Source organism: Artemia franciscana, chromosome 11 (genome assembly GCF_032884065.1).
Source record: "Artemia franciscana chromosome 11, ASM3288406v1, whole genome shotgun sequence".
Classification (NCBI taxonomy): domain Eukaryota; kingdom Metazoa; phylum Arthropoda; class Branchiopoda; order Anostraca; family Artemiidae; genus Artemia; species Artemia franciscana.
In genome coordinates, this window is record NC_088873.1 from 14245275 (window position 1) to 14272130 (window position 26856).

The following is a 26856-nucleotide window of genomic DNA, read 5'->3' on the forward strand; positions in this document are numbered from 1 at the left end:
TGCCTGTCCGGTCGTCTCTTGCCAGCTTATGAAGTCCCAACAAGAATAACGGAATATTCTGCTTCCCTTATTGAAACTTTGTTTGTGAATCTGGAACTAAAGTCTAATGTTGTGGTTGTTGAAGATTTATCGGACCATTTGATCCTTGTGTTTCACCTTCATGTGGTTACAGAGTTTAATAGCCCTATTAAAAGAAAAATAAGAGTGACTAGTAAAAATTCATTAAATAGACTTAAAGGATTGCTTTCTTCAAGTGATTTTTCTTCTTATTTAGAATCTTCTGACCCTGATGTTACTGCTGATTTTTTTGTGAATCGGTCTAAACGTTGTTTCAATAACGCTTTCCCTCTACGCCAAATATCAAGAAGAAATAGTATGAAGCCGATTAAGCCTTGGATATCTCCTGGATTGCTGGTATCAATAAAAAATAAAAATCTGTTATATAAGGCATACTTAATACATCCATCTGAAGCTAGTTTAGCTGAATTTCGCACATACAAAAATTATTTAACAAGGTAAAATTCTAGTTAATTGACTTCTTGCTATCTCAGAAAGGGTTTAGGTTAGGAAAATGAAACTTTCAGGGATGAATCTACAGACTAATGTATGTCCCGGGAAGGTATTTTGAAGCAACTACCTCCGCTCCTTCTCCCTCTAGAGGGCCCTGACCTTTGATGACCTTTAAAAATATGTGTGTTATAAAAGTGAAACCTTGCCAAATAGATCATCTGCTTAATTGAGGTACAACAAAATTGTTTTCTGCTTCATAACTTTGCTCAATTCCATTTTATAAGGTTTTAAAGATATGCAAATACATTTCCTAAATTAAAAAAAAAACATTGATATGGCTCAGAATTCTACTCAAATAACAGGAATTGCATTTTCAGAACTAAAGGCAGAAAAAGCAACTAGTAACTGAAAATTAAGGTAAAATGTTGTTTTGTCAAAATTTCAATAGTTATAGACCTGTCATGTAGGGAAATTTTAGGGCCCTCAATAGGGAGAAGGAGTGGGGGTGGGTACTTTAAAATAACTTCCTGGGACATACTTTAGCTTGTAGACCCGTCCCTGAAAGTTTCAGTTTCCTAACCTAAACCCTTTCCGAAATAGCAAGAAGTCAATTAACTAGAATTTTACCTTTAACAAAAATTTTAAGATCAGCAAAAAGACAATACTTCGCTGAAGCATTTGTTGATGCAGAAAGGTCTCCCAAGAAGACATGGGAAACAATTAATAGGTGCTTAGGAAAGCATAGGACCCATGATCTTCCTGATGAATTAACAGCCGAAGATGGAACTAAACTTACAACTGGTGAAGTGGAAGTCATCAAAACATCAAATGCACACTTTGCCAAAATTGGCGAGGAAACCGCGTCAACTGCTGGAACCGACCAGGCCCGTCTTCTGGGAAATGAAACTGGAGAGGACTTTCAATCATATCTGCCCCCGTCTCAAAATTGCTCCAATTTTCTTATTCCTGTAACCTCAGATGAACTATTACTTACAAGGAAGCTTTTAAAGAACGGACCTTCGGAAGGAAATGACGGGTCATCTACTAATCTTATTGAGTGCATAGCACCGAAAGTAGTGATCCTGCTTTCCCATGTGTTCAACCTCTGTTTTAAAACCAGAAGATTTTCTTCTCGTTTCAAGCCTGCAAGAATTATTTCTTTGTATAGAGGAAGAGACCCGAAGAACCCAACAAACTATCGGCCGGTTTCAATCCTGTCTACATTTGGGAAGTTGATCAAAAAGTGCCTATATAACCGTCAAGTCAGCTTTCTAATGAAATCTAAATTTTGTAGTACGATGCAATTTGAGTTCTGGAAGTCTCACTCTACTGAGCATGCTAATATGGCAATGATTCAGTTTGTTTATGACGCCCTTGACAAAGGTGTTATTCCTGCTACAATTTTTATAGGCATTAAAAAGGCATTTGATACGATTTCTCATAAAATATTGCATGCTAAACTTGATAACTGCGGTATAAGAGGTCCTGTTAATGACTTAGTAATGTCGTACCTAAAAAACCGAAATCAGTGTGTCGACGGAGGTGATACCTCTTCCTCATCAATATCCCAATCTCAGCCAGTTGGAGTCTCACAAGGCTCTATTTTGGGTCCACTGTTATTTCTTATTTGTGTGAATGATATCACTAACATCGTCAAAGATATTGGCCTTCCCACATTATTCGCCGATAACACGGCTTGTAGTATCATCAGTCTCGACTCTAAATCTTTGAAGCTCAGGTTAGAATCAGCCCTGAAGAGGCTTATCTTATGATTTTTCAGAAATAGGTTGTCTATTAATTGTGCTAAGACAAAATTCATCGCCTTTTCCCGTTTTGAGAGAGCAGCACCGGAAATTATGACGATTAATATTCAGGGCCCACCCATAGAAATTGAAAGGGTTGATAATATTAAATACCTCAGGATAATAATGGATTCAGATTTATCATTTAAAGGCCAAATAATTTATCTTCGAATGAAACTGTCAAGATATATTGGAATTATGAATCATCTGAAATTTATTCTGACGTATTTGACCCTGAAATTTCTATATCATTCTCTAGTACATTCATATATAAATTAATTATGGTATTATTTTTTTTAATACTTTTAAAACTCATGTTTTTCCCCATCAGAGGTAAGAAAATCTACATGTATTTAAAAATTCCCTGCCTAGCCAGCATTCTTACCCTGGTAAATCACCAACGATAAGTATGTATTAAATTTGAAATATCCTTCCATTGCGTCTTTTCCCTTTCTTCATTCTGTTCTTTATATGATAAAAAATGTTCAAGGTCTTTTGCCTGATTATTTTTATTAGCATAATATTTTTTTTTTTCAGGATGGTAATCAGGTTTTTCATGCTTATTTGACCCGGGGTACTTGTGTAGTTCATCAGGCTTTAATAAAATCTGAAAGGTCACGTTTTTCAACACGGCACATCATTACATATATTTGGAACAAATTTCGTAGTTTTATAGATTTGAATAAATCGTTGGTTAAAAATAAAATTAGATAAGGAATGACCTCATTAGTAATTAATAATTTTAATTTAATTTCTGGGGTGAATGCTCCTCATTTCATTTCATTTTATTTATTTGGTTATTTCGAATTTATTGGGAGTTTTGTTTTTGTTACCGTACGGAGAGTTGAAAAGCAATCTTTTTATTCCAGTATTTGGAGATAGTATTATTTTTTTATTGTTGAGTGTATAAGCCCACAGAGGAGCTATTATCACCGTGGGTCATTAATTTGATAGTTTTGCGAAAACATTTTTTATTGATTAATAAAGAACTTGAACCCCGCTGCAAGGCTTTTTGACAGAGAGTACAGGGAGAAAAATTTCTTATTTTCCTTTTTGACGCTCTGGTGTAGTATTTAAGAATGAATCCGAAAGGACCCTGTCTCTAAGGCAATTTCGTCACGCGGATATGATATTTATCCACAAATAGAAGATGGCTCTGATGGTTAGAGGCTAATTTCTGCTTATTTTGTTATGTTATAAGTGTGGTCCTTATGAGACACTCCAAGCGAATTTTTTGATTTTATTCGTAATTTACATTACAAAGTGCCAATCATAAAAGTGGTTGCTGCGATTAGAATCTTTTTAATGTTCACCAGTTACTGCATAAGGGTTATTTATGTTTTTGTATTAGTTTTGTGTTTCGAGTCCAAAGTTGGGGGTGGAGTAGATAGTTGGCGTATAAGTGAAAAGAGGACCAAATTTTTATTTAATTATTTAAAAAAAAAAATCTAAAATGGTGAGCTATCTAAAAAATGCAGGATTGCTGCTGTGTTATGTATGTAGAAAAAGAAAAAAAACTACTATTCTAACCATTTGATCTCTCCAAATTCTCATTCCTTTGCAGACTTTGGTGGTATGTGCTTCAGACTTGTTGGCACTGACGCTATTGAAACCTCCCGGAGAACTTGGCGCCGACATTGCCATTGGTTCAAGCCAGCGTTTCGGAGTGCCACTTGGATACGGTGGTCCTCATGCGGCTTTCTTTGCTTGTAAAGAGGCGCTTGTTAGAATGATGCCTGGCAGAATGGTTGGGATTACTAGGTAAGATTTTTTAGACCTTGTCTGCGTGCCTATATACTCAACTCACCCAGCTAACGTGTCTAAACTGTGGAAATTAAGTTTTTAAAATATTGTCTACAAGAATCAAGCCTTTCAAGTGTATAAGTCAATTGCTTATGTACCTGATTTCATAACTTTTTAGTGACATGTTACACTTTTTATATTATATACTTGAATTAATACTATATTTATGTTAAGGTTCATAACTCTTATATGTAATGTTATATATTTGGTATAATCTTTTTCAGTGACGTCTAATGATGGAATCCTTGAAGTGAAAATAAATTCAATTATAGACACGAATTGTCAGATGTTTTTTGGCAAATTAAGCCCCATAAATTAGATAGAGGAAAGACATTCTTAACTGTCTCAATTGTTTGACCATCAAGAAGGTGAGGGTGTGGAAACTAGTTCGACAACAGTGTGTCCAAATACAATCCTGTGATTGAAGTAAATAGAATTGTCTGAATAATTTCATAGACAACAGTGTCTTCCCATTTATAATTGAAATAAAACTGAAAATAATAAAACGGGTAAAATTATCAATATGATACTGACCTTCGAGAAGCCTTTTCTACAAATGATAGTAAAATTCTGAATAATTCGGCCTCGTATCCGGAAGCCTGTACAAAAAGAAAGAAAAAAAATGTAAAACAATTAACTTGTTCCGCTTGGGGGGGGGGAGGGCATATTTTATTCTTTTTTTTATTAAATATTTGAATCCGGGAAGTATGGTTGTCCCACCTCCCAAATAAAACAATTAATGTCTTACAAGGCATCTGTTTATTTTTGATCTGACCTACTCCAGTTTTGATCAAAGTGTGCCTTTCTCAGTGGAACGCTGAATGGGGTTCTGATGAATTTTGCCCCCCCCCCTCCCTTTTTTACTTTTTGTGTAACTTTTCTCCTCCGTAACGAGCCTAGAGTCTCTAGTGTATTTTTTCCATTATTTATTAATTAGATTAAAAATATCCATCTTCCACCAGATCTACCATTACAGAGGAAAGAGGAGGGAGAGATAATTTTTCCCGAGGTTAATTTTTAGAAAATTGTGTTAAGTTTGAAAATTAAGACATTCGGATCTAATAATGGCTTTAAGCGTCGGAAACCCTTCAAAATTAGCTGCCTCTCTTTGGTTCTGGGGTATGTACACTCATGCAGCTTTTTTGTTTTTGTGGAACTATGATTATTTCAAATAAGTGTTTAGGTTTATTTCTCGTGAATATATTAAAACTCTTCCAGGGATATGGATGGAGGAAAAGCCTATAGACTTGCACTTCAAACCAGAGAACAACATATCCGTCGTGACAAAGCCACGTCTAACATTTGCACCGCTCAAGCTCTGCTAGCAAACATGTCTGCTATGTACGGTATCTACCACGGGCCAAAAGGACTACAAGAAATAGCGTCTAGAGTGCATAATTCTACATTAGTTCTTGCCAAGGGACTTAGAGACAGTGGCAATCTTATTATGAATGAAGTCTTTTTTGATACTTTGAAAATAATGCCAAAGCTTGGATTGGATGAAGTAAAAAACAGAGCAGAATTGAAGCAAATCAACTTGAGATATTTTGATAACAGTCAGGTATGTTTATTGACATGATTTCTATAAATAAAAAAAAAATCAGAGGCTATTTAAATAACCTTACAAATATTCAGACATTTCAGAGGTTAAAGATTCAAACGACGTTATTAAAAAGTAGAAATTGAAGAATGTCTGTGCTTCGACTATGTAACTTTTTTTATTTATTAAAAAAAAATATTTATGGGCGGGACTCACCTGTTGTACCATTTGATTTTCTGTAGAGCATAAAGCCCGTGAGTGTAAATAATTATAGGACTGTAGGGAAAAACTAGTGTTTAAATTAGGAAAATTAAGCTAGGGAAAAATACTTCAAATTTGTGAAGCATGCATTGTAAAGAAAGAAATTGGGTAGTTTGATTCAGCTTTAGGCTTTTTTCAGCTTTAGTAAATGATATTGAATGAGTTTTGATCATTCCAACAAGCATTTTTGCACATATAGAAATAAAAACATTTAGTTTTGCTGAACTTTTTTCAGAATAAAAAAATGGGCCAACAGAGGGGCCACTCTAGAAAAAGTTCCCTTGAGCTCTAAAAAGTTCGCTAGAGTTCTAGAAGTTCGTCTAGAAATACTCTAGAAGAAGCTAGTGTCAAAGCTAGTGTCAATCTAAAGCTAGTGTCAAATCCCCGTAGCTAAAGACAGTCGCTTTTGCTTAAAAATTTTGCTAACGTCTGTCCAACCGCTCATAGCTTCGATCCTCACTACACGTCAAAAATACCAGGGTATTAAACTGTCTAAACATCAAGCAAGAAAAATGAGATGCTGGAGATGGAGTGGAGCATTTGTGTTCTGCGATTTAAATATATTTCTCATATTAGAGAGACTACCTTGTGCATGATAAATAGTTTATATAATCATTAGTGTGAATCGAGATGCAAGGGACTTCATGGCGTCGTTTTAAGGTGTAAAGCAAGGGGGTCCACTAGGGAGGACATAAAGAAGTGCTTCCCCTCTAGAAAATGAAAGCGCCCAAAAAGTGTCAAATTTTGTAACCTGGTAGACCAAGTTGAGGGGAACGAAATGTAAATCTAAGTTCAACAAAATCAGTCTTATGACGCCGGGTATCCAATTGAGTATACTATTAAGAACTATTTTATGACAAGATTAATAAGGCAATATTTTTTTTTGTGCGGGTAGTTTATAACACTTTATTCAAGTTGAAGTCAAACTTTCGCTACAGTTTGTTTGTCATGAATTAATGTTTCTTTTGAAATTTTATGACAATCCTGAAGGTGCACCTTGGACAAAGTCGACTTGATACTTATATTATTGGATTCATCAGTCTCAGAATTAATATATTACCTAGACTTTTTCTTAGTGAAGGTTCTTGAAGAAATTTTTTCTTTTTATCATTGTATTAATTGTATTGTATTGTATCGGATTAACGAAGCTTCTTGACTACTAAGGTCCCTGCGTCGGCCTTGCAGTGCATTCCTGCAGCATGATTCGATATCTGGGTCCCTTATTACCAAGCTAAGGTCAAACCCACTGCGCCACCACAGGACATTGTATTAATTGGACTTTTTCTCAGGTAAAGATTTAAACTTGGTTAGGAAAATCGTCATTTTTTCAATGATTTTAAGGGACTATTCAGCGTGTTTTTAATCTAAAAAACCCAGTACACCAAATTACAAAAAATTAATTTGATGGACAGGTAGAACTGAATCTTAGCTATGGAGTGATTGGAAACTTGTCTTGTTTCGTTGATAAATTTAAATCTTAGGAGAGCAAAAACAATAAGATGCTGAAACATGTACAGGGAGTATATGCCTAATGTATCAAGAAATATTAACTAGGTAATAAATCATATTGACAGAGTAACTTGTCATTTTGGATCTAATTGAATTATCTGCTGGTATAACATTTAGATATCGGTTGGATACGATCTCTTAGAAAAATTTGGCCCTCTCGTAAAATTCAAGTCTTTGTATGTATGTGTAAAAAGATGTGTAACGGTTTTTCGTGAACAGAACGAGTTCTTTTCTGATGGCATCATTTCGTCAAAATCCTGGGGAGGGGGGGGGGGGAGTTGGAGCCAATTTTCCCAAATCAAATGAGAGTGACAGTGAAACCTGAAAAATGAGCCATATAGTACCATAAAGGCAGAATATAATAAAGAAAACTGATCTGTTTCTGTTGATGCTTGAATTATGCAGGCTTATCTTAGTTTTGACAAGCTTTTGAAAATACTTTCAGCCGGGGGAGGGGGTAAAACGAGGTCTGGGAGGGGTAGTTGACCCCTTTTTCCGTGTAAACCACGCAAGTTCTGTAAGCGGTAGAGTTTTAACTTTGTTTACAAGCATAAGAACGAGTTTCTTAAGAATCAAAACTTGGTAAAGCAGTCTACTGTCAGGTATATTTATGTGCAAGTTTTCGCGTGTGAGCTCCTATAAAATTTGTTTGCATTTTTGTATGTATTAGCAAACAAATATTTCCATAAAACTCTTTGTATTTCAGATAGGAGTTTCCCTTGACGAGACTGTAACAGAAGAAGATGTAAATGACCTTCTTTGGGTGTTTGGTGCCGAAACAATAGCTGATGAGGTACTTTTTTTTTTATTAAAATATGTCAATGGTAAAAAAAGAAAATCTAAAATATAATGCCGATTTTTTTTTTTTTTTTTGTTCGACTTAATGGTACCGGATCGTATAAAGTGTTCAGTATGGCTGTAGAAATTTTACTCAGACTGTAATGCTGGGATCAGTAATTGCATCGATCATGACGTGTTGAAAGTTGATGCCAAGGCTGATACTCAAGTGTTTTTCATTTAATTCGCAAACTTTGTTCAAGTCCTATGCTGGCGGAGATATTTCATCAGTTGCTGAAGGTCTCGAAAAATATTTTATTTTCTTTCATAGTAACAGCAAGCCAAATCGATTTACTTTGCTTTTGTTCATTGTTCTCAGCAAAAGTGTAACTTTTCAACTTTAGCACCTTTTTTACGCTATATCTTGAAGTTTTTTTCTAGACTACTAATACTGAACCGTTCAAATGACATTTGACATCTCCTTTAAAAAAAGCTAGCATGATATTGGCATAAATTTTTTCCATTTGATTTTTTTTGCTACCAGTCAAACTATTCCATATTAAAGTACAGTATTGAACAGAGCTAATCCTTAAGTAGTAAGTTTTTCAAACTTGACAATTAAGCAAGAAACGTCCATATCGCTGTACACATGTGTCGTTGCAACCGAGGTTAGGTAAGGTCTGTCTGCGTATGTGTTTACAGTTCCCTTCCTTGTTTCCTCCCGTTTCTTAGTATGGATCTTGATTTCTCCTGCGGTTGGCTGGAGTTTCTGTTACTTTTGTTAGAAGAATATTTATTTGAAGCGCGGTAAATATTTCTTAGTTAGAGTATATCATGAAATGTTGTCACTTGCGCTTTTTGATCCAGAATATGATAGTATGGAGATTAAAAAATATGTATATATGTATTTATGTATGAATTATATTTTTGAAATATATTTGCCAACCGGTTGACTAAGGAATTTGAGAGACAATACAGAAAAAATAGATATTGTGTGGATTTCAAACCGGCGGAGACATTTTCGTATGCCTCACTAAAGGTATGGAATAGAAATAGACCTGCACGGAAGAACACTTTAGAAACAGGTTATTATTGATTAATAGATACAAAATAGAATTGGTATACATTCTGTAAATGGATTTTTTATAAATTCTGTAGTTCCCAAGTGAAACCACGTTCCCAAATTAAAACGAAAAGGTTGGGACATATACGGTTAATATGAATTCTTAATTCATATGAATAATTATGTAAATAGTACCAAAAGTTCCTCAAGCATTCCGTCTGCTTTGAATCAGAAGCTTAACACTTGAATTCCAAAGTTATTTGACATTACTGAGGTCTTTTATTTCATATAGATTCTGCTGCATGTTTGTGCAAAACTTATTGAATTTCAATGCAACAGCTTTTCTTTTTGAGAGGCTTTTTATCGTTCTTTTCGAAAACAACTAACTTTCTGACTCGTAGCAACAACTTTTTAACTTTCCTGCAGTTTTCTAGAGCTACATTTTTTGTTTTATTGATTTGTTTCTCAAATAAAATATAATATTAAAAGCTATATTACAGTTGAGTAAGTTAAAGTTGAATCATATTGTAACAATTTATCTTTTTGAGAAACTTTTAATTTTTCTTTTCAAGGAGCAGCTAACTTTAAATCTTATAGCATTAACTATTTAACTCTACTACAACTTTCTATAGCTACAGTTTTTTTTATTTATTCGTTTCCCAAATAGAATATAATTTAGTAAGCTATGTTATAGTTGAGTAAGTTATAATTGAATTTTAATGCAACAATCTCTTTTTAAGAAGCTTTTAATCCTTCTTTTCGAAAGACAGCTAGCTTTCTTACTCATAGCAACAACTTTTTAACTTTACTGCAGCTTTCTAGAGCTACATTTTTTGTTTTATTGATTTGTTTCTCAAATAAAATATAATATTAAAAGCTATATTACAGTTGAGTAAGTTAAAGTTGAATCATATTGTAATAATTTATCTTTTTGAGAAACTTTTAATTTTTCTTTTCAAGGAGCAGCTAACTTTAAATCTCATAGTATAAACTATTTAACTCTACTACAACTTTCTATAGCTAGAGTTTTTTTTATTTATTCGTTTCCCAAATAGAATATAATTTAGTAAGCTATGTTATAGTTGAGTAAGTTATAATTGAATTTTAATGCAACAATCTCTTTTTAAGAAGCTTTTAATCCTTCTTTTCGAAAGACAGCTAGCTTTCTTACTCATAGCAACAACTTTTTAACTTTACTGCAGCTTTCTAGAGCTACATTTTTTGTTTTATTGATTTGTTTCTCAAATAAAATATGATATTAAAAGCTATATTACAGTTGAGTAAGTTAAAGTTGAATCATATTGTAACAATTTATCTTTTTGAGAAACTTTTAATTTTTCTTTTCAAGGAGCAGCTAACTTTAAATCTCATAGTATAAACTATTTAACTCTACTACAACTTTCTATAGCTACAGTTTTTTTTTATTTATTCGTTTCCCAAATAGAATATAATTTAGTAAGCTATGTTATAGTTGAGTAAGTTATAATTGAATTTTAATGCAACAATCTCTTTTTAAGAAGCTTTTAATCCTTCTTTTCGAAAGACAGCTAGCTTTCTTACTCAAAGCAACAACTTTTTAACTTTACTGCAGCTTTCTAGAGCTACATTTTTTGTTTTATTGATTTGTTTCTCAAATAAAATATAATATTAAATGCTATATTACAGTTGAGTAAGTTAAAGTTGAATCATATTGTAACAATTTATCTTTTTGAGAAACTTTTAATTTTTCTTTTCAAGGAGCAGCTAACTTTAAATCTCATAGCATTAACTATTTAACTCTACTACAACTTTCTATAGCTACAGTTTTTTTTATTTATTCGTTTCCCAAATAGAATATAATTTAGTAAGCTATGTTATAGTTGAGTAGGTTATAATTGAATTTTAATGCAATAATCTCTTTTTAAGAAGCTTTTAATCCTTCTTTTCGAAAGACAGCTAGCTTTCTTACTCATAGCAACAACTTTTTAACTTTACTGCAGCTTTCTAGAGCTACATTTTTTGTTTTATTGATTTGTTTCTCAAATAAAATATAATATTAAAAGCTATATTACAGTTGAGTAAGTTAAAGTTGAATCATATTGTAACAATTTATCTTTTTGAGAAACTTTTAATTTTTCTTTTCAAGGAGCAGCTAACTTTAAATATCATAGTATAAACTATTTAACTCTACTACAACTTTCTATAGCTACAGTTTTTTTTATTTATTCGTTTCCCAAATAGAATATAATTTAGTAAGCTATGTTATAGTTGAGTAAGTTATAATTGAATTTTAATGCAACAATCTCTTTTTAAGAAGCTTTTAATCCTTCTTTTCGAAAGACAGCTAGCTTTCTTACTCATAGCAACAACTTTTTAACTTTACTGCAGCTTTCTAGAGCTACATTTTTTGTTTTATTGATTTGTTTCTCAAATAAAATATAATATTAAAAGCTATATTACAGTTGAGTAAGTTAAAGTTGAATCATATTGTAACAATTTATCTTTTTGAGAAACTTTTAATTATTCTTTTCAAGGAGCAGCTAACTTTAAATCTCATAGTATAAACTATTTAACTCTACTACAACTTTCTATAGCTACAGTTTTTTTTATTTATTCGTTTCCCAAATAGAATATAATTTAGTAAGCTATGTTATAGTTGAGTAAGTTATAATTGAATTTTAATGCAACAATCTCTTTTTAAGAAGCTTTTAATCCTTCTTTTCGAAAGACAGCTAGGTTTCTTACTCATAGCAACAACCTTTTAACTTTACTGCAGCTTTCTAGAGCTACATTTTTTGTTTTATTGATTTGTTTCTCAAATAAAATATAATATTAAAAGCTATATTACAGTTGAGTAAGTTAAAGTTGAATCATATTGTAACAATTTATCTTTTTGAGAAACTTTTAATTTTTCTTTTCAAGGAGCAGCTAACTTTAAATCTCATAGTATAAACTATTTAGCTCTACTACAACTTTCTATAGCTACAGTTTTTTTTATTTATTCGTTTCCCAAATAGAATATAATTTAGTAAGCTATGTTATAGTTGAGTAAGTTATAATTGAATTTTAATGCAACAATCTCTTTTTAAGAAGCTTTTAATCCTTCTTTTCGAAAGACAGCTAGCTTTCTTACTCATAGCAACAATTTTTTAACTTTACTGCAGCTTTCTAGAGCTACATTTTTTGTTTTATTGATTTGTTTCTCAAATAAAATATAATATTAAAAGCTATATTACAGTTGAGTAAGTTAAAGTTGAATCTTATTGTAACAATTTATCTTTTTGAGAAACTTTTAATTTTTCTTTTCAAGGAGCAGCTAACTTTAAATCTCATAGTATAAACTATTTAACTCTACTACAACTTTCTATAGCTACAGTTTTTTTTATTTATTCGTTTCCCAAATAGAATATAATTTAGTAAGCTATGTTATAGTTGAGTAAGTTATAATTGAATTTTAATGCAACAATCTCTTTTTAAGAAGCTTTTAATCCTTCTTTTCGAAAGACAGCTAGCTTTCTTACTCATAGCAACAACTTTTTAACTTTACTGCAGCTTTCTAGAGCTACATTTTTTGTTTTATTGATTTGTTTCTCAAATAACATATAATATTAAAAGCTATATTACAGTTGAGTAAGTTAAAGTTGAATCATATTGTAACAATTTATCTTTTTGAGAAACTTTTAATTTTTCTTTTCAAGGAGCAGCTAACTTTAAATCTCATAGTATAAACTATTTAACTCTACTACAACTTTCTATAGCTACAGTTTTTTTTATTTATTCGTTTCCCAAATAGAATATAATTTAGTAAGCTATGTTATAGTTGAGTAAGTTATAATTGAATTTTAATGCAACAATCTCTTTTTAAGAAGCTTTTAATCCTTCTTTTCGAAAGACAGCTAGCTTTTTACTCATAGCAACAACTTATTAACTTTACTGCAGTTTTCTAGAGCTACATTTTTTTTTTTATTGATTTGTTTCTCAAATAAAATATAATATTAAAAGCTATATTACAGCTGAGTAAGTTAAAGTTGAATCATATTGTAACAATTTATCTTTTTGAGAAACTTTTAATTTTTCTTTTCAAGGAGCAGCTAACTTTAAATCTCATAGTATAAACTATTTAACTCTACTACAACTTTCTATAGCTACAGTTTTTTTTATTTATTCGTTTCCCAAATAGAATATAATTTAGTAAGCTATGTTATAGTTGAGTAAGTTATAATTGAATTTTAATGCAACAATCTCTTTTTAAGAAGCTTTTAATCCTTCTTTTCGAAAGACAGCTAGCTTTCTTACTCATAGCAACAACCTTTTAACTTTACTGCAGCTTTCTAGAGCTACATTTTTTGTTTTATTGATTTGTTTCTCAAATAAAATATAATATTAAAAGCTATATTACAGCTGAGTAAGTTAAAGTTGAATCATATTGTAACAATTTATCTTTTTGAGAAACTTTTAATTTTTCTTTTCAAGGAGCAGCTAACTTTAAATCTCATAGTATAAACTATTTAACTCTACTACAACTTTCTATAGCTACAGTTTTTTTTATTTATTCGTTTCCCAAATAGAATATAATTTAGTAAGCTATGTTATAGTTGAGTAAGTTATAATTGAATTTTAATGCAACAATCTCTTTTTAAGAAGCTTTTAATCCTTCTTTTCGAAAGACAGCTAGCGTTCTTACTCATAGCAACAACTTTTTAACTTTACTGCAGCTTTCTAGAGCTACATTTTTTGTTTTATTGATTTGTTTCTCAAATAAAATATAATATTAAAAGCTATATTACAGTTGAGTAAGTTAAAGTTGAATCATATTGTAACAATTTATCTTTTTGAGAAACTTTTAATTTTTCTTTTCAAGGAGCAGCTAACTTTAAATCTCATAGTATAAACTATTTAACTCTGCTACAACTTTCTATAGCTACAGTTTTTTTTTATTTATTCGTTTCCCAAATAGAATATAATTTAGTAAGCTATGTTATAGTTGAGTAAGTTATAATTGAATTTTAGTGCAACAATCTCTTTTTAAGAAGCTTTTAATCCTTCTTTTCGAAAGACAGCTAGCTTTCTTACTCATAGCAACAACCTTTTAACTTTACTGCAGCTTTCTAGAGCTACATTTTTTGTTTTATTGATTTGTTTCTCAAATAAAATATAATATTAAAAGCTATATTACAGTTGAGTAAGTTAAAGTTGAATCATATTGTAACAATTTATCTTTTTGAGAAACTTTTAATTTTTCTTTTCAAGGAGCAGCTAACTTTAAATCTCATAGTATAAACTATTTAACTCTACTACAACTTTCTATAGCTACAGTTTTTTTTATTTATTCGTTTCCCAAATATAATATAATTTAGTAAGCTATGTTATAGTTGAGTAAGTTATAATTGAATTTTAATGCAACAATCTCTTTTTAAGAAGCTTTTAATCCTTCTTTTCGAAAGACAGCTAGCTTTCTTACTCATAGCAACAACTTTTTAACTTTACTGCAGCTTTCTAGAGCTACATTTTTTGTTTTATTGATTTGTTTCTCAAATAAAATATAATATTAAAAGCTATATTACAGTTGAGTAAGTTAAAGTTGAATCATATTGTAACAATTTATCTTTTTGAGAAACTTTTAATTTTTCTTTTCAAGGAGCAGCTAACTTTAAATCTCATAGCATTAACTATTTAACTCTACTACAGCTTTCTATAGCTACTCTTTGTTTTAATGATTCGTTTCTCAAATAGAATATAATATAGTAAGCTATGTTATAGTTGAGTAAGTTATAATTGAATTTTAATGGAGCAATCTCATTTTAAGAATTTTAATACTTCTTTTCGAAAGACGGCTAACTTTTTACTCATAGCAAAAACTTATTAACATTACTGCAGTTTTCTAGAGCCACAGTTTTTGTTTTATTGATTTGTTTCTCAAATAAAATATGATATTAAAAGCTATATTACAGTTGAGTAAGTTAAAGTTGAATCATATTGTAACAATTTATCTTTTTGAGAAACTTTTAATTTTTCTTTTCAAGGAGCAGCTAACTTAAAATCTCATAGCATTAACTATTTAACTCTACTACAGCTTTCTATAGCTACTGTCTTTTTGTATTGATTCGTTTCCCAAATATAATATAATTTAGTAAGCTATGTTATAGCTGAGTAAGTTATAATTGAATTTTAATGCAACAATCTCTTTTTAAGAAGCTTTTAATCCTTCTTTTCGAAAGACAGCTAGCTTTCTTACTCATAGCAATAACCTTTTAACTTTACTGCAGCTTTCTAGAGCTATAGTTTTTGTTTTATTGATTTGTTTCTCAAATAAACAATCATATAGTAAGCTTACTACAAAAGGGCAAGAAATCTAACAATTCACCCATCTCATAGGTTTTTTTTTTTTTTTTTTTTTTTTTTTTTTTTTTTTTTTTTTTTTTTTTTTTTTTTTTTTTTTTTTTTTTTTATAGAGAACAGAAGATAAAGCCCAGTTTTCTTTAGTGAGGTCCAATATGCTCGCAAAACTCAAAATTAAGCAATGTTTAAGTGTTTTTTTTTTCGCGAGATAGAATTCCGATGATGCAGAAAATAATAGCTGTTGAGATTCAGGGATTTTAGCCATAGAGGATAATTTCGTCCAGTAACCTAACTCGTTCGTTATTTTTGAGTTTACTGAATATCTAAAGAATATTACTTCAGAACGAATAAAACGCTGATGAATTTTACAGATTAGTTCGAAGAAGGATGTGTTAGATCGTCATATTTCACATGGACCGTTTGCAAGAACAAGCCCTTTTCTTACACAAAAGATTTTCAACTCTCACCACTCAGAAACACAGATAATGCGGTACATCAAAAGCCTAGAAAATAAAGATTTGTCACTTGTTCATTCTATGATTCCTTTGGTAAGCTATTTCCCTTTTCTTTTTTTTTGCTTCATTTTTTACTATTTTTTCTTACTATTTGAAATTAAATCTATAAAAGCCGTATGCTATACTACATATATTAAGTTTATACAGATTAATAAAACTGGATTAGGGAAAACTTGCCACTTTTCGGCCATTGCATTCTTTATATTGAATCAAAGGCATATAGCGAACGAGAGAAAAAGAAAGGAAAAGATTGATATATATATAGCCCGTAATGTTCATTAAAATGACACAGTTTCCTCCTGTTAACACTTGCAAATTAAACCACTGTTTGATTTGATAAAAATTGGTTGTTAACCAATTTTTATAAAAACTAGTTATTATTTGAATCATTATTAATTAATTTTATTGATTATTCATTTTTATAAACTAATTAATTATATTGATAATCTCTAAAAATGTTGATAAATATTTTTTTGATTAAATTAACAGTTAATCCAATGGAAGGATTTTTTTTTCAGTCAAGTTCAGACCCAATCGGGTATTTTGCACTGTCGTCTGGAATGGAGTTTTGGAGTCATAGACATATGAATGCCATTTTATTCCTTGAATATTAATTTTTAGATGCGTATGTACTTTTTGAAAAAAAATAAAATAATTATGGTGACAAAAAAGAAAAACACCATGAGCAACGAGCAAGTTCTTTATCTTACTTTAAATCACTGTAAGAATTCCTTTTTAACCATATTAGTTAATCTTTGGACATATCTTTAAAAAGGGGGAATACTGAGGAGCATCTACCCAAGATATGTCTAAAGGATCCCTCAAGTTCAAGTTCAAGTTTTTATTTCAACATTCACAAATAAATAAATAGATACAACAATTTTGCGCTGGGGAAAACCTATGAGGATTTGTATTCGCGCGAAAGTCCACATATCTACTTACCTATAATAACAAATCTAATCTCTCTTATTCACTAATGCACAACTCTCCCTCCCCCTTTCATTCCTCCCAACCCCACCTTACCCCCTGCCCACCCTTACCTCCCTAGCTCATCTTTACCTCCCTAGCCCACCCTTACCTCCCGAACCCACCCTTCTTCCCCTAATCACCCTACCACCCATAATAAAATTCAACATTTATCCCTCAAAAAATAATCTTTTAAATTCTTTTTAAACTGAGGTGCGTGTTTCGCCTCCCTAATGCTCACTAGTAGTTCATTCCATCCTCTCTGGAAAAATTTGAAGTGGAAAGCACAATTTAAATTTGAAACTAATTTATTGTTTAGGGCTCATGCACAATGAAGCTGAATAGTGCAACTGAGTTAAAGCCGTGCAGCCTTCCTGGGTTCACAAGTATTCATCCATTCGCACCAGCATCACAAACTGAAGGCTACAAGGAGCTAATATCTGAATTAGAAAGTGACCTTTGTGAAATTACAGGATTTGACAGGATTAGCTTTCAACCTAACAGGTACAATACTGCATTTCAATTATACCTAAATACGCAGAGTTGCCACCAAAGGTTCCCAAAACTGTATCAAAGTTGGCTAAAAATATGATATTCTAGTTTTCTTGTCTTCAGATAAAAGCTTATGTTTTAGTGATCTGAATTTGGTTTCTGTGAGTGCTTTTGAGCATCATTTATCCAAATTATTCAGCAAGCCCTAACTTCCGCCGATGTAATCTCTAAGAGACAACAACAAGGAGATCTCAATGTAAATGCTGAAAAAAAAAGACAAGAAAAAAGCGGAAAAAAATATTCAGAAGTGATATTACATTTTCGTATTAGCTTATTGTAGTCAAGTGTACCCCCAACCCGTGAGAATTGATTGGTTAAAAAACTTCATTTTTCTAGAGCTCAAATTATTTGAAATTTATATTTTGGTACAAGATTGTTGTTATAAGTCCTTGATTTTGATTGATTTCCAATAGTTTAAAAGTTTATTTTTACCAGAGCCATGCTAGACGAGTGGATAGCACACTGGATTTGTAATCCTGTATCCTTCAGGATTTAGGTTTCAAATCCAGGTATTGCCTGGATTTGACTCGGGGTGTCCTGACTTGGAGTGGGGACTCATTATGCTCAGCCTCCTAGAGTGGGGAGGCAATGGACCTTTGAGGATTAAGCCTCGATTCAGTTGGGTCCGCCCCACCACAAATTTTCTATTCCAATTACTTACGTTTTAGGAAAATGACTCCATATAAAATGAAACATTTTTAAGATGTTTTGAGTTTTCAAGTTAAAATCATTTTATTCATACATAGTCAAGAATAAATTCCAACCAAAATGTGCCGTACTTAAAGTATAGGGTAAAAAAGAAACAAAAAGAATTACTAAACTAGAATATTTATTTTATAGTCTTGTTATATTTTTTTACCATGTCATTGGAAAATTCTACCCTTGTTCCGGTATGGTGTTTGTTTATGTTTGTTAATGGAATATTCCTGTATTCTTCTTTCCTTTCTTTTTTAGTTGAAAATGACATTTTATATCAATTCTTTCGGTACTCTGATGAATTTTAGTATCATTAATAGTTGGAGCGTTTTTAGGTAATAATAATAGTGATAGTATAATAGCCTGATTATAAATAATACTAAACCCTAATAAAAAATAGTGGTAGTAGTAATAAACAATCAGATTATGACAATAATAATCATGTAATAAATTTTTTCTATACACTACCAAGGTACTTAAAAATTTTTCAGATTGGAATAGGTACTTCTGTATTTTTAAAGTATCTAATACTGATTTAGTAATCAAATCTTTTTTTTAAGTTTAGTATTTTTTTTTTTTGTATTAATTCAAGGGTTTATTACACTGCATCACATAAAGTAGTAAATTAGGAGGAGGTACCATTGTTCTTCTCTTAAACCGTCTTGTTCAAAGTTCTTGTTTCGTTTCTTATTATCACTCTTGATATCTAACCTATTGACTCTAACTTATTATAGGGTCGTCGTATGAACTCTGGAGGAGGTGAATTCGATTGGGAATTGGTCGTTTATATGAATTAAATTTAAATCTATGTGAATTTCAAATTCAAAACTAGTAAAAAGTGACAGTGAGTCGGACTAATAAGCTAATAGTTAGAGTAACCTAGAGTTTATTGAATTTATAATTTTGTTGGATTTTATACCAAGAGTTTATTGAATTTATAATTTGTTGGATTTTATAGTAGAGCTCTTTAGTAATTTGTTTGAATTTATATTTTGTTGGATTTTATACCAAGAGGTTATTGAATTTATAATTTTTTGGATTTTATACCAAGAGTTTATTGAATTTGTAATTTGTTGGATTTTATAGTGGAGCTCAAGGAGAATATGCAGGCCTAAGAACAATCAAATCTTATTTGGAGGCATGCGGTGAGGGAAAGCGTGATGTTTGTCTAATCCCAGTTTCTGCCCATGGTACCAATCCTGCATCTGCACAGATGGCTGGTATGAAAGTCGAACCCATAGCAATGAGCAAAGATGGAAGGGTCGATATGGATCAACTTCTTTTGAAAGTATGCAACCCGTTTAGAAACTATTTCTCTTGTGCACCCTTTTTATGATTACTGATACGACCCCACTCCCTTCCCAAAAATCTAAAAGTTGCTAGTCGTGAGAACTCAAAAAATCTTTGAGTTAAAAAGTATTCAGGGTTAACCTAAACTAGAGAGAAGTAGAAAAAACGATTACCGAAGCTGTACACAAAAGGGGGCACAATTTTAAATTGCCTGGAGAGGAACAGAACCTACCCTTTATGCAATTATATGATATGCTTCGATAAAAATCAATAATTTCAAATTATATTGAGGACTATGCTACCCGTCGCGCATTGCATTGATATCGGAAGAAAATAAATTCGAGGACCCTGCCCCCCCCCCACACACACAAAATTTTTCCTGTGGAAAACTCCCCCTCAGCGGAAAATTCTCCCCGGAAAACCCCCGTACGTAAATCCCCCCGTATATTAATAACGATCATTTTTTACAAATTTAGAAATTTATTATAATAGCAGCTTTTTATATAAAGTAGTCAAAACAAATGCTAATTTTTTATTCTTTTTTGGTTTATATCCAAAAGTTCTGTGAGCATGTCTGTGATTTGTGCTTCAGGGCTACGTCGTAATAACTGCTACATACCTGTAAAGATAATTTTTTAATACATTAGCTAATTAGCTTCCTTAAACAGCTAAGAAAAAAAAGTAACATTGTCTGCTTTGTGAATAAATGGTATAATTCACGATCCCAAAAGAACGCTGTACCAAATTGTAAAATTTGGAGCAGTAAGCTATTTCAGAGCTTTGGCCTGTAAGACTGCTGGCTGCCCTACGTGTAGCGACTGAGCCTCGAGCGGAGTCACAGCTACCTGCTAGTTTTGCTTTACGAGGTTCTCATTTGAATCTTTTAATCTATAATTGCAATCTAATTATTTGTAGATTGTAACTTTAAAAAAAGGACTACAAATATCAAATTTAGTTGGAAATTAAACATTTTTGTTATAAAATACATACTTACCACGTCCTGATTTCAGGATTCTATATTGCAATATTAGCTTAATAATCAACTTGCCCAGAAACCGTTGGATACAAAATGTGACGGAATTTCTGACAATTTATGAAAAATTTAGCCTATAAAATACGAATTGTTTAAGGGTAACCGTGTTGTAATTTTAGCCGCATAAAAATTGAAAATTGGAACTTTTAGCTGATTCATTCTTGCCACATCTTTAACATTCAATTTCTTGGTTGTTCAAATATTGAATGTTGGTAAACCGCTACTGAAATTTTTGGTGTTTTTCTATTGGTTCAGACGATTTTTTGCATTGATTAATTTATTTTTCCTCAAAACATTTTTTTAAAGAAAAGTAAAGAGCTTCATTAAGCCAAAAATGAGTAGAAATAAATTCAATGCAAGTCTAAAATTAACACAAAACACCATCAATAAATAAATGGAACCCGGAACGAACAGAAATTACAATAAATAACCGAATAACATGATTAACATGACATTAGTAGTGCTGACAACCCCCATGCCTTTTCAAGACCAGAATGTAAACTGCACTTTACTAAAAACAAAATACATTATAAATGTTTTCACTTTTTTACTTTAATAAATAAAAAATTATCAAAACTTTAAGGAGTAAATATAAGTATTTGTGTATTAAACTGACAATCCACAGTATTTTTTTTTTCAGTAAAAGGCAAAATATGGTAAATAAATAATAAAAATAAATAAATAAATAATAAAAGGCAAAAGGCAAAATTCTGGTCTTGAGAAGGCACGGGGTGCTCAGCCCTACTCATGTTAAATTTCGCTCATTTTGAGTTTGACTTGGTTATTTATTGTAATTTATGTTTGTTTTGGACTCCATTTATTTATTGATGGTTATTTGTGGGATTTTTACGCTTGGAAGATTATCTGAATTTTTTCTGCTTATTTTTGGCTTAATAGAGCTCTTTACTTTTCTTTGAAAACTGGTCTCGTGGAAAAAGCTTTTAAATTAAATTTGTTATCTTTTATTATTGACATAGTCTTTTTCATGGAAAAAAAAAAATTTCATGTCTTTTCGCTTTTTTTGCATAAAAATCTATAGTTTGGCTTGCTATTTGTATGTTGGGGAAAAGTTTTCAACAATTTTAATCTGGGCACAAATAATATTGTTTAATTTAATTTTACACTTCCTCAAGTTAACGTGAAAAATAAAACTTATTATCATTCCCAAAACATTCTATTTATGCTCTTTGACAACCTGGATACACTTGCACTGTTTTGGTTTATTTAAACTGTAAGAGCAGAAGTAGTAATAGTAGTATCACCAAAAGTTTCAACTTCATACCCCCAGTCGTTCTCGATATATTGCTGAGGTGTCTTATTGGCAATCATAAACACAATGCCTTTTGATTTATTTTAAAGCAATGTTTATTTTTGAAGTTCAGTGGGCCGATTGCATAATTGCGGGGGGTTGACGTGCCTAGTATCTCTGAAGACATAGTTGCTGGACCATTCTACTATGCAGAGCAAAACGGCTCTCAAAAAAATTTGACTGGATGTGATTGGAAAATGAATGGGCTTCTCCTCCAATCTCCTTTTACTCTTAAAATTGGTCATAGAACTTTTAACTTTGAATTGAATTAGATCCTTTAAATGTTTCAATAATATTTCTAGCTATTATCGAGCGGCGCTACCTATGATAGTGCTTAACCTACATGCTTATTGTTTCTTCGTTTCATTGAAACTCTCCCTAAAATGTTTCCTACAAGTTTCACCTTAGGACCTTAGCCCCATGAGTTACACCAACTGTTGCTGTACATAGTGCCTTCTGGCTAGTTCAAGATCCGCCACAATTTATCCTTAAAGGTCTAGCTTAATAATTTAAGCCGTTCTTGTGATATTACTTTGTCACCTTTTAGAAAATCCACATGCTCATGGCTTGTTTTGATTTAGTTCAACATCCGCCTAAATATTCCTTAAAAGCTCCACCTTGATACATTCCCAAAGACATAATTACTGGATTTTTCGACAGTTCTGAACAGAATAGATCTCTTAAAATTTTAATTGGATGTGTTTTGGGGAATGAAAGGCTTTGGGGTGGGAGGGGGTGGTTGCCGTCCATTTACTTTTGACTCTTAAAAAGGAAACTAGGACTTCCACCTTCCAATCAAATATGCCCCTCCGATCGAAAGTTTATATGACCACCCGTCTTATGAAAACCTTATATGCCATGGGGATAGCTTACAACCCCCGCTCCTGGGCTCTGGGGAGGGGTTGTGTCCACCTTGAAGACATTGTTATATGCTCTTTGGACTATTGTGAACAAAATGGCCATCTCACAATTTTGATTGGATACGTTTGGGGAAAAAAGGATGTCTGGGAGAAGGGAGGCTAGCTTCCCCTTATCACTTTTAAAAGGAAACTATAAGTATGCATTTCCAGTCAAATGAGCCTCTTCTAAAAAAATTTATATGGCCTTGGGGCTTAACTTACAACCCTTGCCTCCAGACTCCTGGGGACTAGTTTTGAACAGATGGCTATCTCAAAATTTCTATCAGATGCAATTTCGGAAAACACACGTTTGTGGGGGATGCTGCCATCTGATCACTTTGAGTCTTAAAAAGGGCACTAGAACTTCTGATTTCCAATCCAATTACCTCCTTTCGAATTTTATCCGACCACCTTACCTATAAAAACCTTGTATACCCTTAGGGCATAACTTACAACCTTTGCCTTAAGGGCTAGGGAGGGGTGTCATTCTCAAAGACATAATTTCCGGACCTTTTAACTACGCTGAACAAAATGGCTATCTCAAAATTTTGATTGGATGTATTTGGGGAAATTATGGGCGTGAGTGGGGGGGGGCTGGTCGCCCTCCAATCACTTCTGACTATTAAAAAGGGCAGTAGTCCTTTCAGTTTACAATCGAATGAACCCTTTTTGAATTTTCTATGACAACTCCTTCTATACGATGTGCCCTGGTCTAAAACTAAAAAATAAATAATACATTGTGCTCACATCGCTCTTTACCTATTGGGCTGCCTATAGTATTGTAAAAGCTATTGTGGCACTGTGAAGGGACAATCTAGTGACGTCGTGCAACAATTACCTGATCATTTTATCTTGCTAAAAATATATTTAAAAAATGAACTCGAGTAAGATATCTAAATAAGTTTCTCCTTAATTTTGAAACTACGGTTAATTCTTCAATTGAAGCATCCCTCTTATTAACTTGTCACCGGGGATTTTTCCTTCTTTGAACAAAATTTTTGACTTGGCAATTATTTTTCAGGCTGATAAGTATGCAAACAGTTTAGCTTGACGATTTTGTTTATTTTGATTCCCTTATTTGCTATGCTGAACGTATACTATACTTATTTTTGTTTCCATTATTTACTATACTGAACGTGTACTATATTTATTTTTCTTTCCTTTATTTGCTATAGCCTACTGAAGGTATGCTATATTTATTTTTCTTTCCCTTATTTGCTAAGCTGAACGTACACTATATTTGTTTTTGTTTCCCTTATTTTCTATACTGAATTATTCTTATTTTTCTTTTCCTTATTTGCTATCTGGAGCGTTTAGCTCATAGACCCTTGGTTGAACATCATATCTTTTAGGGATTTTTGACCAAGCTAATGTGAACAGTGAAAAGTAGATCCAATCATCTGATCCACCACCACAACTTTAAAGATGAAAAGTAGTCAATCGTATCTATAATGAAATCTAGTAAGTCAAACAAATCTAGTTTTATCTCCTTCCTCCCCATCCAAAATCTCGAAATAATTACAGTTTTTGTAATTCTGTATGGCGAAACCATTATCTTATTTATTATATTTTAGGCCGATAAATACGCAAACAATTTAGCTTGTTTGATGATCACCTATCCATCAACTAGTGGCGTTTTTGAAGAGACAGTTCAAGAAGTATGTTCTGCAATACACGAGAGGGGAGGTCAAGTCTACTTAGACGGAGCAAATATGAACGCCCAAGTTGGTCTTTGCCGACCTGGTGACTTTGGAGCCGATGTCTCCCATTTGAATCTCCACAAAACATTTTGTATTCCTCATGGTGGTGGGGGCCCTGGAGTTGGTCCGATTGGAGTGTAAGTAAAGATTTCATTTGGGCACTATTTTTCTTCTTCTTTCTCCTACCTATGCATTCTTCATAAGGTTTTTGTAAGGTTAATTACTTAAACAAGGAATTGTCAATACTTACTTTATTAATAACATTTCTTTTTGTTTGAGATCGCCATGTGCTTAGGAGGAGGTGAGGCTTCGTAGCTGCCTCCCTCAGCCAAATGTCAAGTTTTTATGATTTCCTCCATAATGTCATACATTTTTAGTATCATTCTTTTCTTTCGGTTTTTCTAAGTTGGACCCTCTCACCCTAAAATAAACTAACGTGTACATGCCAGTATTTAAAAGGTATCTCAAATATGTAATAAAGCACTAGATATTAAGTACCTAACAAAATTTAGGAAATCAAATTTCGAGTTGGCTACTTAGTAATTTCAATAGAATATATTTTGAATGGAATATTGAACGAATTTTTTATACCCTTTGGTATAACGCTAGACTTGAAATCCTGTAACCGTGAGGACGTTCAAGCTCTTTCGTTGCTGGTTATTTGGCTTGGGACGGGGATCAGCGGCCTGACTCTGTAAGCTTAGCCAGAGTCGACCCAGCTCTAATGTTTACCTGGAGATGTCATAAAAGGTAAACGGGAAGGGTGTGCGAAAACATAGGATAGCTGGCGCCCAAATCCCCGTTGCATTTTCTGGCTGAAGGGCCATGAACCGGAGATCGGCACTGCCGGTTTGGAATTTATAGTTTAGTTCAGCATCCTTGACATTTATCTATGTGTTATTATTCTATGGTTACAAGGACATTTTTAGTGTTTTTTTTTATACTTGTTCTCCTTAGATTACACCTGGCCACTGTAAGGTTCAAAACATCGGTTTTTGCGCTTTTTGAGCTTGTTACGATCAAACACGCACTAGCTTCGATTCCTGCAATATCAGGTAAAATTTGTGCAGAAACTGATTCTTTCAGCCCTAAAATCCCTCTTCAATCAAAAATAGTAACAGAGGGACAATTTGTAGAAGACTGAAACTGGTAGAAGATTAGTAGAAACTGAATTAAAATGGAATAGCTGTGGGCACCAAGTCGTGGCTAATTGTAGAAAAACCCAAGACAGATAGTCCAATTGAGTGAGAAGAAAAAACATGGCATTTATTAATCCCCCCCCCCCCCCCTATTAGGTTCTTTTCAGACGCTTCACTGTTAATCACGATCGGATTTGCAAATATATTGGAAAATCATCCAATGTATTTGCTAATGGTATATACATTGGAAAGTTGTCCAGTATATTTGATAGTTGAGAAATATATTGGATAGTACGTCGGGAGAATGGCAAATATTTTGTAAAGTTGGGACTTATACTTAAAAATGGATTTTAATGCCTGCCAAGAGTCTCAGGCAGGTTGACCCAATAATTTAAAACTGACATAGGACCATGGAATCGAAGTCATATGAAAAACAGTGCTTGTACCTTTTGGTTCTATATAATCTTACTAATTAGCGAGTTTTCTTCGTTTGGACCTATGCTTCTTTTCTTTACATTCCGTAAAATGGCAACCTTTTCCAAATATAATATGAAAAAAACTTCGTTTTCTTAAAGAGTTAAAGAGGCTGCGTCCCAAAGTCGAACCTTAAAACGTACAGGAATTAGAAGAGGCAGTTGGGGGGCTGCCGCCCCCCAAACCCCCAGCTTTTAAAGACTCTTTTGTACAGGTTTTTTGTTTTTTTGCTAACCCCCAGCTCTTGGCTTCGGAAAGGCCCTCTTTTAATTAACAAAAAATTGAAATGAATGAATAATGGAATAACTTCGAAAAATGTTAAACACAAGAGGACAGGAGAACCATTGCGCCGAAACTAGTAATTAGTAACAATGAAGTCCCCCCCCCCAAAAAAAACCTGTACAAAAGAGTCTTTAAAAGCTGGGGGTTTGGGGGGCGGCAGCCCCCCAACTGCCTCTTCTAATTCCTGTACGTTTTAAGGTTCGACTTTGGGACGCAGCCTCTTTAACTCTTTAAGAAAACGAAGTTTTTTTCATATTATTTCTGTACGTTTTTCTACAATCCATGGTGGATGTAATTTAATAATTCCTGTACTCCTCGTACAGGAATTAGGAGAGGAACTTGGGTGGCTGCAGCCCCCCCCCGCTTTTAAATCATTGTATAAAATAGAAAAAAAATAGATAGAATGACCGAAATGTTT

At 32.5% G+C, this 26856-nt stretch overlaps 1 protein-coding gene across 1 annotated transcript in view; it reads left to right on the plus strand.

The window, feature by feature from the left end:
• Positions 1 to 26856, plus strand: part of LOC136032855 (glycine dehydrogenase (decarboxylating), mitochondrial-like) — a 109433-nt gene that overhangs the window by 60532 nt on the left and 22045 nt on the right. Inside the window, exons 8-14 of the mRNA XM_065713266.1 lie at positions 3877 to 4073; positions 5334 to 5676; positions 8132 to 8218; positions 15955 to 16131; positions 17384 to 17568; positions 19399 to 19600; positions 24418 to 24680. Coding sequence (XP_065569338.1) covers positions 3877 to 4073; positions 5334 to 5676; positions 8132 to 8218; positions 15955 to 16131; positions 17384 to 17568; positions 19399 to 19600; positions 24418 to 24680 — 1454 coding nt within the window. The remainder of the gene's footprint in view (positions 1 to 3876; positions 4074 to 5333; positions 5677 to 8131; positions 8219 to 15954; positions 16132 to 17383; positions 17569 to 19398; positions 19601 to 24417; positions 24681 to 26856) is intronic.